The 13,106-nt window shown below is 50.9% G+C and overlaps 1 protein-coding gene across 7 annotated transcripts in view; it reads left to right on the forward strand.

Annotated features, from left to right (window-relative positions):
* The window catches only part of EXOC6 (exocyst complex component 6), a 111,953-nt gene extending 103,724 nt beyond the window's left edge, over nt 1–8,229 (forward strand). For 5 of the 7 annotated variants that reach the window (XM_063132873.1, XM_063132868.1, XM_063132870.1 and 2 more), the window contains one exon: nt 5,058–5,178. In XM_063132873.1, the coding sequence (XP_062988943.1) occupies nt 5,058–5,174 (117 nt within the window). In that variant the 3' untranslated portion in view covers nt 5,175–5,178. Of the gene's footprint in view, nt 1–5,057; nt 5,179–7,143 lie in introns of those variants that run through there. The other 2 variants (XM_063132874.1, XM_063132875.1) reach the window with 1 other exon arrangement.
* Nucleotides 8,230–13,106: the final 4,877 nt, after the last annotated feature.

The raw sequence follows: 13,106 nt of genomic DNA on the forward strand, positions 1-13,106 counted from the left end.
TCTCTCTCTCTCTCTCACACACACACACACACACACACACCTACTTCACAGGATTGTTGCAAGAATAAAATGGAGGTGGAGAGCCATGTTAATTCTTAGAGGACAGGGGGGATATAAATGCAATAAATAAATACCTCATCCTTGGGGCTATAACCATGGAAGTTTCCTTTTCGGTTGTCAGTTTGACAAAATAAAAAGAATTAGAACTTTTCCATATACCTGAGTAACCAAAATAGGTCTGGTATTTATTTTGTGAATATATTTAAAATCTTAGGTTTAAAGGCAGTGGATTGGATCCAGACTTAGTCATGCTTATAGTAGCCCTTTTTAAATCAATGGGACTTAAGTTAGACTGACTTGTCCCACTAACTTCAGTGGATCTGTTCTGAGCATGAGTAAGTCTGGAGCCAACTCAATGTGTGTGTGTGTGTGTGTGTGTGTGTGTGTGTGTGTGTGTGTGTGTGTGTGTGCACCACACATAAAATACTGCAAAACAATAAATGAGGGTGTCCATATTGTGAGTCATCTTACAACCATGATAGTGACTGGACTGGGATGATTCTATCATTCAGTCTTTTAATGTTGTTGGGTTGATACATTTGCTTAGCCTCTTTACACCATATTTGCACTTGTGGGTTTTGGCATCTCCATTCCAAAATACACTTAATGAAATCAAGCTCCAGGGAAAGCAATGGGGTTGACTTTTATATACAAATTTATTATTGGCTTTTTGAAAAATCTGACCAAGAGTTTATGCTGTGCAACCCAATCCTGTGCATGTTCACTCAGAAGTGAGCTTCACATAACATTAACCTGTAGTATGGTTTGTTGAATTCTGGGTTGTCATGTGCAAACCCAGCAGCACTAACAAACCATGATTTGATAATCACAAACAACCCAGAAAGAGAACCTATAGTTTGTTGCTAGGTTATGAACTCTGGGTTGTTTAAACCATAAATTGCTGTTACATATGAATCCAGAAGTGTGGGTTGTTGTTGTTTCGTTGTTGTTTTAATTGTGAATATTAACAAAATAGAGCAGAAAGTACATTGTGAAAACCGTGGGGGGGGGGGGGACAGGGACGACGACCATATATTACATATACAGAAATATAGGGTTATTTCACCAGACTACAGAAGAGGTTGGGCAAGAGTGGTTTAAAAAAATAAAACACCCACAACTGCTCTACATGCAAGTACTATAGCACCAGAAAGGCATTTGAGATACAAGGAGGAAGTGATCCAAGGAGGAGAAAACAACCCAGGGATTGAGAAAACAACCCACAGTTTGTTTGATCATCTGCCACACAAAACCTTGGTAGGACAACAAAACCATTGGTTGGTGTTATGAGCAAACTAGGTTACTGTTTTACTCCCTAACAAGTGTGTGTTTAGCATTGCAAACTAGCTAGCTGTGCTGTAGACAATTGCTCCAAAGATAAGTCAATTAGAGTGAGTTACTATCACTCAGTTATTAGTCTAGCTAATATAGAAATGGATTGGACAACACTTTATAGGGTGGGAGTGGGCAAGAGAGGCAAGACTAAGATACTAATTATACTCATTTATAGATAATATTTTAATAAGTAGTTGCCAGAAGAGGAACTCAAAAATTATGTCATTAAAGGGTTGGGTTCTATCTTATTTTGATCTTACAGTCCTAGTTCTGCTACATCTAAATGAGTGTGAGAGAAAATAAATAATCTGCTATGCTGAAGCCTTCCACTCATCAGTTGCAGTTATTTGATCTATCTGAAGGATGACACATATAGAAATTCACTACATTAACCGACCTGTGTTAGAAAATGGATACATTTTGTTTTGTGCTCTCATACCCAGATCAATGAGTGGCCAGGCTGTGAAGTCTAAAAGACATTACAAGAATAGAAAATATGACTCCACAGCAGGGGTGTGCAGATTTGTTATTCAATTAACTTTTACTTAGGTTCTATTGATTTTCAGTGGAGCAAGGCCCTAATAAGGGCTGTAAGGTGGCAGCATTGATGGCTGTCTCTGATTTCACTCTTTAAGCTCCTGCTGTAATCTTACGCAGAGAGTTATACCTGCACTTTGTCTATACTGGAAGCTAAACTAAATATCTGTAAGCAACATGTGCATAGTTTAAGCAGTATCCTCTATTCAAAGTTCAATAATATAATAGTTAGGAAAATGTCTGCGGCAAAGCAATAAGTTACAGTTCTGTTCCTAATTTACTTTCAGTGTTACTGAAATGTTACTCCCTAGTTGAGGGAGTTTAGCAGCAGGATGCACAGCAGTGACTGCTTGAAAAGAGAGCTACTCACATGTTTATTTTCTTTCTAGGGATCTTTTCATAATCTGAAAGCCCTGTCTGTGAGGTGTCTATATATACGTATGTATGCCAGGTAGCCTAGAAGTGTGAGTGTTTTTAAGGTTGGGAACTTCTCAACCACAAAAATACTTCTGTGGGCAAAGTATAGGTTTTGGCGAGAGGTAGCAAGAAGTTTCTTTGTGTGGATTCTTGGACATGTTCTGTCAGAGAAATGTCACTGGATTTAACTGGCTTTTCTTCTTCTTTGGATAAAAATGTGGATCAAACAAGTACACCTTGAACAAGATGTATGCCTCTGATCTTGCGTTCTCCTTCCTGTTTATTTCTCCTTGGTGATCTATAGCAGTAGGCTTGTTAGAGGTTTTGATTCACTGGCATTCCATAGTGGTTATTTCAGGCCATTTTGTGTGTTTGCTTTGTCTTGCTTAAAATCTCATTGATTTTAAGTAAGAAAATGCACTACCAGCAAAAGACAAAAAACACCTGAATCTTAAGCACATTGTTTGAAAGTAAGACTCATTAATCCCCGATACAACTCACTTCCAGGTTAATGTGTAGAAGATTTCAGCCTAAATCCTCCACCCTAGATAGACAGAGTTGAGAAGCTGCATGCAGTGAATGAAATGTCTACACTTGTGCTGTGCTTATGGGGGCTGCTTAGCAGAAGCGATATCCTGCATGTGCAACTGCTGTTCTGAAAGCTATTGCAGAGGGACTGATCCAGGTTCCCAGTGCCCTCCTGTCTTTAAAGCAAAATCCAAGGGTGCCTGAAATGAATTAGTTACCCCTTTAGCCACACTTCTGTTTTATAGCAAGTCAGCCATTAATGCAGGAGTCTGGGAGTCATTCTAAGCTAACCATTTCGGAGTGATCTTATGTTCAGACTGAAAGGTTGGCTGGGTTGGGTTGGGGTGTGACTAACATCTCAGAGCTTGCAATGTCACTGCCACTGCCTTCTTCCTACACAATCCCCTGCCATATCTCTCTCAAGAGCCCAAGTTTATACTAATTAAACTCCCCTTCAACAGTTCCAGAAAAGGCAGGATTGACATGCTATAGGAAGGGAGAGATCCGTCTTTTGGATGGCATGTGAGGATGGGGACCAGAGTTTAGGGCCCTTTCTACACCTAAGGATTATCCCAGGGAAATGGAGGGGTCATCCCTGCCTGCTCCCTGGATCCCCTGTGTGTCATTTGGATGCACAGGGATGATCCTGGGATGATCGGGGGCGGGGGGGGGGAGGCAGGTGTAGGAACGGTCTAGGTGCTGCCATGTATGGTTAAAATAGATGGGCAAAGTCCGTTTGTCCTGCTCGCTGCTGTGCTTATGTTTCCACTTTCCTTCTCTTGATGTGGTGTTGATGCTGCCGCCTTTGGGCGTTCTTCTCATAAGTACGAATCCCCACAACGTGGGGGTCTTTCTAATGGGTAGAGCTGTGGTCGCCCTCCAGCTGTTTCGGACTGCGTCTCCCAACAGCCCCAGCCAGCATGGCCAATGCTCAGGGATGATGGGAGTTGCAGTCCCACATACCTGGAGGGCGCCCCCCTCTCCGCTCTGCCCGCCAACCAGGTTTGCTTTGGCGACACGCCGGGCTGATACCTCGGGCGCCGGCAGCTCAAGCCAGGCTCGACTTGGGAGGGCCGTGGGAAATCGCCTCGGTGTGTGAAGCTGGGAGAGACCGGAGCTCCTTAAGTCTGGCTGCGAGTGTCAAAAGTCCCGGCGGCGGCTGCGAGGAGGGGAATCCAGCGGCTCCTTCCCCTCCTTGCTTCTGCACCAGCCCCGCCGGGTCGGGTTAAGGCGAAGAGGAAATGGCAAACGGAGTGGCGGAAGGGAGGTGGGTGAGCGAAGGCGGCCCGCCCGCCTGCCTCTGCCCGCGCTTCGCGAGAAGCCAAAACACGCCGCCGGGCCGAGCCCCCCATCCCATCCCACCCCACCCCACCCCGCCACCCTCATCCCTCGGGACGGGCAGGAATCCGATCCGCGCCCAAGTAGCGGGCCCAGGGCTGGGCAGCCCGAGACAATGCGAGCGCGGATCGGAAGTCGGGTTTAACTGGCTTAGCGGGGATTAGGGCTTCAGATGGGAGGCGGAGGCCGCCGCTTTCCTGCGAGAGTCACACCGGCTTTTAAAAGATTACGCGCAGATTTGACAGCAGCTCCGGCGGGAGCTTAGGGACGCGGCGGGGGCGGGAGCGGGGTCTCCCCGGGGTGGCTCAGGTTTCCCCGCTCCCTTCCTGCGCCTTGGCGCGAATGCCTTGATTTGGGTGCCCAAGCTTTTTTTTTGGGGGGGGGGAGAGAAAAGAGCAAGGGCAAGGGGGGTGTCCGGGCATCGTACTTTCTGAGGGCGACCCCTATGTAGCCGGAGTCGCTTGGAAGGAGGGGCCCCGCGTTGACGCGCACCTTTACCTGCAAGCAAATTCCCTGAGGCCGGAGGGAGGCGAGTGGTTGCGGGCCTGGGTGGAATGCGGCGGCTTGGCAGGTGTTGATCCCGTTGCCTCGCTTCCCCCCCCCCACAAACTGGCCTGTCTGATTTCTGCGGGATTCCTCCCCCCTACCCCATTTCCAGTGACGATCACCGGCTCCTTGAGCCCTTCCTCACCCGGGTGGGGCGGGGAGAGCCGACGGTCGAATGCAAGGCCGGAGCGCAGCCCGATCGCTTAAGTTCGGGGGAAGCGCGCCCCGAGATGGCCGTAACCAGTTGGCCCTGAGCATCGTGTCCTCTTTTTTCTTTGGTCTCGTCCTTCCTTCAGCTTCTGGATCTCTTCATGGTGTGGGACTGGTCGACGTACCTGGCCGACTACGGGCAGCCCAGCTCCAAGTACCTGCGCGTCAACCCAAGCACCGCCCTGGCCCTCTTGGAGAAGTGAGTCCCAACAAGGCGCCCCTCCGAGGGGAGCGTCCCCAGGCCTGCTGGCCCCCTCGGACTCAGGGCTCCTCCTGCCCTGCCATGGACGGCCCTGGGAGCCCAGGGTCGCCAGGTGGGGGGGGGGCAAGGCAGTGGGCAACCATAGCCGCTCGCCCCTTCGCCCCCCCGCCAATAAAAAACGAAAAACCTTTGTGTCGCAGCGCCATCCCGATTTCCTTCCACCCGGGGAAGGGTCAGGATTGGAGGCTGCTGCCCCTTCCCCCCCCCCCCCGTTACTTCCAGTGGATCCACGCCAGACCACAGAAGGGGCCACGGAGCCCTTTGAGCAAGGCATAAACACCCCCATTTTTTCAGTCCCCTTTGGCTTCAGATTTCAGATTCAAAGCCTCTAATCTTTCCGAAGAGGTAAGGGAAAGCAGCTAAGGTCCCCCTTTAAAACGCATCCGTGTCACTTCTCGACTCAACAACGGGCTGTGCAACTCCTACGTGGCTGGGTTTCGGGCTCCATTGGATGGAGCCCTCTGTGCCCCCACAGCAAGCCCTGCGCTGCGAAATCCTAGCAGGGCCTCCTTGAGCAAGCGATGGTCTTCCCCCGGCGCTGGGCTGTTCCTCGAGGTAACACTGACATCCCGGCAGTGGCCTTAAAAAGAAAACCAGGAGGAATTAATAGTGCAATCGTGTGCAGCCTTGGGCTGCGCTCCTACACCGACTTCCCAGGGAGTAAGCGCCTGCGCCCCCCCCCCCCCGCGTCTGTCTTAAGACTGACACGAGGTGTCTACGATGGCTCTGTAAACCAGGGAGAAAAGCCCCGCTGAGTTCTTTCTGAGAAAACCGTCTTAGGATCCCTCCGCAGCTCTCTCTAGAAAACATGTTCGGGTGAGATCGATGCTTACACCTCTAAGTAATCGCATCTGCTCCCATGCAACGAGATTTCTAAGGAGGCTGATTGAAAGAGGAGTAAATGCAAACAGTTTGCGGTAGCACGGATAAGCGCCCCTCAATATAATAACGATGCTATAAATACTCAGCTATGCCTGTTAAAATAGTCTGTCTCTAACTTTCGATCCATTTTCTTTTTCTATTTGCACCACTCGGACGGCCTGCAGAGTCCACAGAGGGTATGTATGCTGGTATCTTTCCTGCCAACTCAGGCATTCTGAATTTTATGCCTTCGATTCATTTGGGTATTAAACCACCCAGGGTTCAGTTTTGAAGCTGATACGAAGGCCAGGCTGGTTTGGTGGTTTTCTTTCTGGGAAAGAATTAAAAATCAAGCCAGATTCATTACGAATCATTACGAATCATTTTATCCCTTGCAGTGCTGTTGTGCCTTTTAAGCAATAAAATACATGGTACTTCTTGTACATGTAACAAACATCTTAAGTGACCACGAATTCAGTTGACTCGGAAGCAAGCCCCTCTGATTTTCATGGGTTTTATTTCCAAACAAATCTGTGATTTAAGATTGCGGGCCTCCCTATCGAAGAAATGTCCTCTTCCAGTGGAAAATGCTTCCCAATTAAGTGTGCTTATGACAGCTTGGTATGTTCAGATCATGAAAATTGACTTTGCATGAAAATTTATGCCATAATAAATTTGTTAGGCTTTAAAGTTCATAGGCGTCTTCCTTGTTTCAATCGCTTGTCTGGTCCGTGCAGTTGCCAGTTGCGATCTCTATGTGATTGCAACTACGCAGTATTTTCCACTGCAAGTAGGATGGGAAGAACCTAGGATAAATTTGGTCTCCTAATTTGAACTCTGCTGCTAAGAGCAAGCTCCGCTTCTTCGGTGCAATTTGGCCTTAAAGCCTTTGACAACAAAAAAGAGAAGAGCTGGACACCTTTTACACCAGGCCGAGTTTTTTAAATTTATTATCGTTAATAGCAAAAACAATTTCAATTTATTAGTAGTAATAATTTATGTTGTTGTTTATTTTCAGTTGCTAAAGTCTCTTTCCCTCTCCCTTTTAGAATGAAAGATGTTAGCAAAAAGAACAACATATTTGCACAATTCAGGAAAAGCGATCGTGACAAACAGAAGCTCATCGAGACGGTGGTGAGGCAACTGCGGGGCTTGGTGAACGGGATGTCCCAGCACTCCTAAATGTGGATGCCTCTAGAGCGGCGGGACAAGCCCTGGTCCTGCTTAGGATGTGCACTTGGTGAAGAACCCAAACGATGCTGTGGAATATTGGGCTGGCCTACAGAATTCCTCCCTCTGCATTTCTGACCATTAATACTCTTTAAAAACAGCACCAACGCAATGACAAGCAACGACTTGTAAACAATTAGGAAGGGGGACAAAATGGGATATTTGTATTGTATATTTATAAAGGCAAAATGCCAAATTGTACATGCAACAGTTGAATTGTAAATACGTTCTTTGCTGCGGTCGGTCTGAGTCCAGACTTTCCCACCCCCTGCATTTCAAAATGACTTGAAACAAGATTGCCACCCAAACTCTCCTTGCTGCTTTCTGGGCTAACTCTGATGTCATATTTTCCAAACAATGAATTTTCCTGTTCCCAATGCCGCCTGTCCCCTTTCTCTCTATATATATCCTCCTGTATGATTTGTATATTATTAGCCTTAAGGGATCCAACACAGTTTTATATACCACATTTTCTTTTTTGTAGTGGGAGGGCGGAAAAAAAACACATTTTTTGTAGTACCCTTTAAAACTACCTGAATCAAACTCCGTCCTTGGTGGTGTTTGAACAACTTGACTTTTATAGGGTTTTCTTACCTTCACCCGCCTGGGAGATTTCTCTGCCCTTCAGCAGCATAAGTGAGAAGACAAGGTGATGCCCATGTCCTGGGCATATGCGGGTGGGTGTCAATACGGATGTTTATAGGACAAGATTTTTCTCCACCCGCCCTTTCTCGATATTCCAACTTCTGCACTGGGGCATCCTTGTTTGAAACACAAGCGAATGTAGAATAAATACGAACCAAATTAACTATGGGACTTGCATAAAGAATGTATTTTTGTTTGTTTTTGTTTCGCTCCATGTACTAAGTTATTTGACGGTCCAGAATACAGTAATATAAACCTTACCCCTTGGTTTGCCTTTTGTGTGTGAATGATGCGCCTGGCCAACTTTCAGCCCGCTGCTGCGTCCATCGCTGCGTTGCGAAGGGAGCTCTGAGGGTCTCTCGAGGGTCCCTCTAAGTTCATCTCAGGAACCGTCTTCGGCAATGCGCTCCACAGCTTGGCGAGCTGGCTCCCCCACCCACCCCCAGCTGGCTCCCCCCCCCCCCAAGCTGGCTTCCCAAGCTTTGTGGGAGAACAGCGATTGCGCTCAGTTTTTAATTTAAAAATGAAAATGAAAGGGTGCAACTAGTTTTCCCGGCCGGGCTTTGGAGATGTGACCGGAAAGTCGGGGCGCGTTCCAAGCTTCTTGCTTTTTTCCTTTCTCATTAGAGGGGACAAGATTAAAGGCGCATTCATCATGGGCGCATTGTCTGGGGAGGAACTCCGGGATTTAAGGAAGGGATGGGGCAGCTGTCGGGCGGATCAATCGGAGCCGAAGACAGGGAGCTGTCGCTTTGGGTTTGCAGGCCTGAGACCGATGGCCCCCAGAGGGCACGACCAGGGCCTGCCGGCCGGCTTCTTCTCGGACGTTTTGATCTCCGGCGATGGCTCGAGGAGGCCTTTTGCCCACTATCCCTCATAGACGGCCTGGTATGTTTTTCCGCTTGGAAATTCTGAGTTGGAGCCGTAAAGTGAATGAACCGAGGGAGAGCTGCTGATTCAGCACCAGGTTTAGAATTGATGTATTTCAGGTTGCGGTGGGTGGGTGGGTTGCAGTTGCTACTGCAATACATCACTGGGATCTACTTCCAAAGAACTGGAATTGGGGGGGGGGGATGGGGGCAGGCCCAAGTCCAGACCCTATGGATATTCTCTCTTCCCCCGCCCCCTCAATTTGCCATGCACACTTCACCCTGCCAGGTGTGAGCTTGGCTTAATTCTTGCCATCCTTTTGCCCTGGTGGCTCCTGTGAGCCGCACAGACATAGATGTGTCTGCAAATGGGTCTGTGTGCATCTCCTCCACGTAGATCCACAGGCGTCTCGCCATTGGCTTCAGCAGGCTGCGCCTCATCCTCGGGAGGACGTGCTCCGGGTTCCATGCCTGCGCTTTGCGCCAAGGCTGGGGATCCTGCCGTCTTGCCTTGGGCTGTGTGTGGATGGAGAGAGAGAGAGAGAGAGATGTGAGGAAGCATGTCCCCCCTGTCTGAGGAAGGGGTGAGGAGAGAGAGAAAAGAGCCCTCTGGGTTTGGGGTTGTCCTACTTAGAGTAGGCCCACTGAAACGGATAGGCCTTACATTAGGCTAACGTTGGACGCAATCCTGTATAAGGGCAGGGATTCGAGCCGTGGGGCATCCGTGGCTGTGCCAGGTGCCTCCTTGCAGTGCAGCGCCAAAGGAGGTGCGATCCCTGGATCCCAGCTGGAAAGCGGAGCAGGAGAAGGGCAGATCTCATCCAAGGGACAGATGCTGCTGCGCTCTGAGCCAAATCCCTGCTCAAGCGGCTCAGGGAAGGTGAGCACTTTCTCTCCAGACTAACGATGGAGTCAGCATATTTCAGCCCTCCTCCAGTTGCTGCTGCTTAATGGGGGGTGGGGGAATCCCTCCGCCTTTGAAAACCAAGGAAAAAATCAAGAATGAAAAAACAGCCCATTTTACGTAAGAAGTGGGACAATCCTCGAATAGCCTAATAGCGAAGGCCTTCTCCGAATGCTGATCCTCATGCAGCCAAAACAGCGCCATCGAGGCACAAGAGGGGAGATATCAGCAGTCTTGGGGGAATCCCAAAGTTTGCAGAAATACAAGAAGGGTTCAAAAGGGAAACCTAAGGGCGCGCGCAGACACACACACACACACACACACACACACACACACACACACACACACACACTTCAGTCCTCCCGAAAAGTGAGAATTGGCTATGGTTATTGGCCAGGAAGACTCTACCGGGGGAAGGGGGCCGGAATAGGAGCAGAGAGAGAATGAAATGGAATATCCTGGAAGAAAGCACCGCGTGTCTGCCTGGCATCCTGAACTTCACACTGCAACATTTTGTTGCAGGTCCCACTTGTATTCAAAACACGCCATGCCTTTGGCAGCATGGAGAGTTTATAGCCCTCCCTTCCGCTTAAGGATGAGATTTGTGTCACCTCCATTGACCGTGGGTTACGTGTGTTCTGTGGGTTACGGTTGCTGTGTCTTTTCCACCCCGAAGTCTCCCCCTCTGTCTGAATCCCGAGACCAAGCACATTTCCTCCAAAGGACTTCACAGGATTTACCTTTCCGGAGTGACTGGATTTGAACGGAATCTCTGCAGAAGAGATTCATCACTTTAGGATCATTCAAGATTTAGCTGCAATTTTTTCACTGACAGCATAAACCGATTTACTAACTCACCCCGCCCCGCATGATTTGTGCAGGAGGTTGGACTCCATTATCTAAATGGCCCCTTCCAACTTTATGATTCTAGACTCTCACAAGGAGTCAATGGTTGCAACAGAAGCGATCTATGGATTGTGAACAGGTTAGTGGGATCACCAAAGCCACGTCCTTCAGCTTTCAAAGGTTTATCCAGGGCTGGATCTACACCAAGCAGAATATGACACTTTGAAAACGTTTTGAAACATGTATGTGGAGTGTGTCCTGGGCCCCAACAGTTGTCACTACTATTATAAACTGTTTTAAAGCATTAGTGTAGATCCTGCCAATACATCCTTGCTTTAAAGCAGTGTTGAAGCGCACTGATAACTGTTGGGGCACAATCCACATTCCGTATACCAGTTTCATAGTCTTATATCCTGCTTTATTCCATATTCGTAATGATTTGACACCAGGTGTAGATCTGGTCTAGGCGGAAGACAGGCCTGCTATTAAAATCAATGAAGTTTGCCTCCAAAGAATGTATTTGGACAGGCGGGCATCTAGAATCTGCAATAGCTGTTCTCCTCCCCTAGTTCGTTGATGAGGCCTTGTGCTTTTCTTACCCTAACATCCCATCCTATCCTATCCTCTATCTATGGCTCTTCCTTAGGAGTGGGGTGAATAGAGAGTTTCAACGAACTTCCTCCCTGCCCAGCAATTTAGGATGGCTTGCAGTCGCAATCCACATCCCCTTGAACCCCGGAGCTGAACTCCATCTAGCTCAGAAGAAAAGACACACAATCGCACCACAATGGGTTCCGATGGCTTTTCCAGGTGCAGAGGTGTGGATTGCAGCCTGAGGCTCCCAGTCCACAAACCACAGATGGAGAATGATGAACCCCTGCAAGGGCACCTGCTGAGCTTCAGGGTGGAGCCTCCCAGCCAACGGTTCTGTGTACCTGTGGCCTTCCAGCTGTTGGTAGACTATAAATCCCATCATCTCTGGCCATTGCCCATGTTGGCTGGGGCCGATGGGAGTTTTATTATGCACTGCCTTTCCCCCCTCTCACAAGGAACCCAAGGCGGTTTACATGGTCCTCCATATTATCCTCCCCATTTTATCCTCACAACCACCCTGTGAGGTAGGTTAGGCTGAGAGTCAGTGACTGGCCCAAAGCCACCCAGCGAGCTTCATGGCTGAGTGGGGACTAGAACCCAGATCGCCCGAATCCCAGTCTAACCACTACACCACGCTACACGTCCAACTACCCACCCCCCCCAAGAGTTTTACACTCCTACAGCAAGCTGTGACCTTAAGCCTGGGGTGAAAACTGGACAGGACCTGGCAGCCTGGTGCCCTCCAGGTGTTGGGGACTACAACACCCATCGTCCCCAGCCACATCCCGTGCTGGCTGAGGCGGATGTGAGCCAAAGTCCACAACACTTGGAGTGGATGCCATCCGAGAGCAGCGCCTGAGCCGCCTTCGCAGCGGTCCTCGGGAGGGTCCCGGTGTGCGCGACGGCGAGGCGGAGGCGGGGGCAGGAGGCTCGTCTCCCATTGGTTACCTGCGCGATGAGCCCCAGGCAGGAGCGGGCTCTCCCTGCACCCCCCCCGTGGCTCCCCACACCCTCCGCTCCTGGCCGACCCTCGCGGGCGCCAATCGCAGCTCTTTCGGTCCCCGCTTTAAATATGCAGCCCAGACGTCATCCCCGAAGGTGGACCGCCGAGCGCTATATAAGCCGGTCCAAGGCCGAGAAGCGGGGGACAGGGGCGGCGAGGCCAGGGCCAATCCAGGGCGCCCCGGCGGAGCAGGGTGGCACCGATGGGTAGGGACGCAGCCTCGGGCTGGCAGGGCGGGCGGGCGGCTGGGGCTTCTCCTGACAGCCGGGCCGAGAAGGTCCTGGGGCGGGAAGCCCCTCCGGCTTCCGTGGGCTGCAGAGGCGGCCGGCTGGCCAAGACAGCCCACGCCTGGGATTGGCAAGGCGGGCGATGCTTCCCGTCCTGCCCCGTCTCCTGCCAGGGGGACCAACTCCCCCCCGCCCGCCCCCCCCCGGCCAGGCCAGGCCAGGCCAGGCCAGGCCAGGCCAGGCCAGGCCAGAAGGGGCCCAGACCAGCAGCCCTCGTGCCCTGCGGGGAGGGGGCGGCAGCGGCAGCGCGCTTCCTCCGCAGTCAGCCCCACCGAGCCTAACGGGCCAGGCTGGCACGCGGGGGGGGGGGGGGCTCCGCTCTTCGAAAGAGGAGGACCGCGGTGACGGCGGGACGCGGCGCCCCGGCGAATGCCTGCCCTGCCCAGCCCGAGGAGCCTCCCCTGGCGCGCCGCTGCCTTTGGGGTGGCGGGGGCGCCCCTTGGAAGCGTTCCGGGGCTTGGCTTCTCCGCTTCCTCCACTGGGACTGGAGCTGCCAGGTGCCCAGATCGCGTGGAGACTGGCGGCTCCGATGCCAGCGGGGCCGTGCATCCACTCTGCGCTTCAGGCCGGACCCCCTGCCTGCCCCACGGCCCTGGGCACCTCCAGCCTCCCGCCGCGGCCCGGGCTGGGTTGC

The sequence above is a fragment of the Elgaria multicarinata genome, chromosome 8 (assembly GCF_023053635.1).
Source record: "Elgaria multicarinata webbii isolate HBS135686 ecotype San Diego chromosome 8, rElgMul1.1.pri, whole genome shotgun sequence".
Classification (NCBI taxonomy): Eukaryota; Metazoa; Chordata; class Lepidosauria; order Squamata; family Anguidae; genus Elgaria; species Elgaria multicarinata.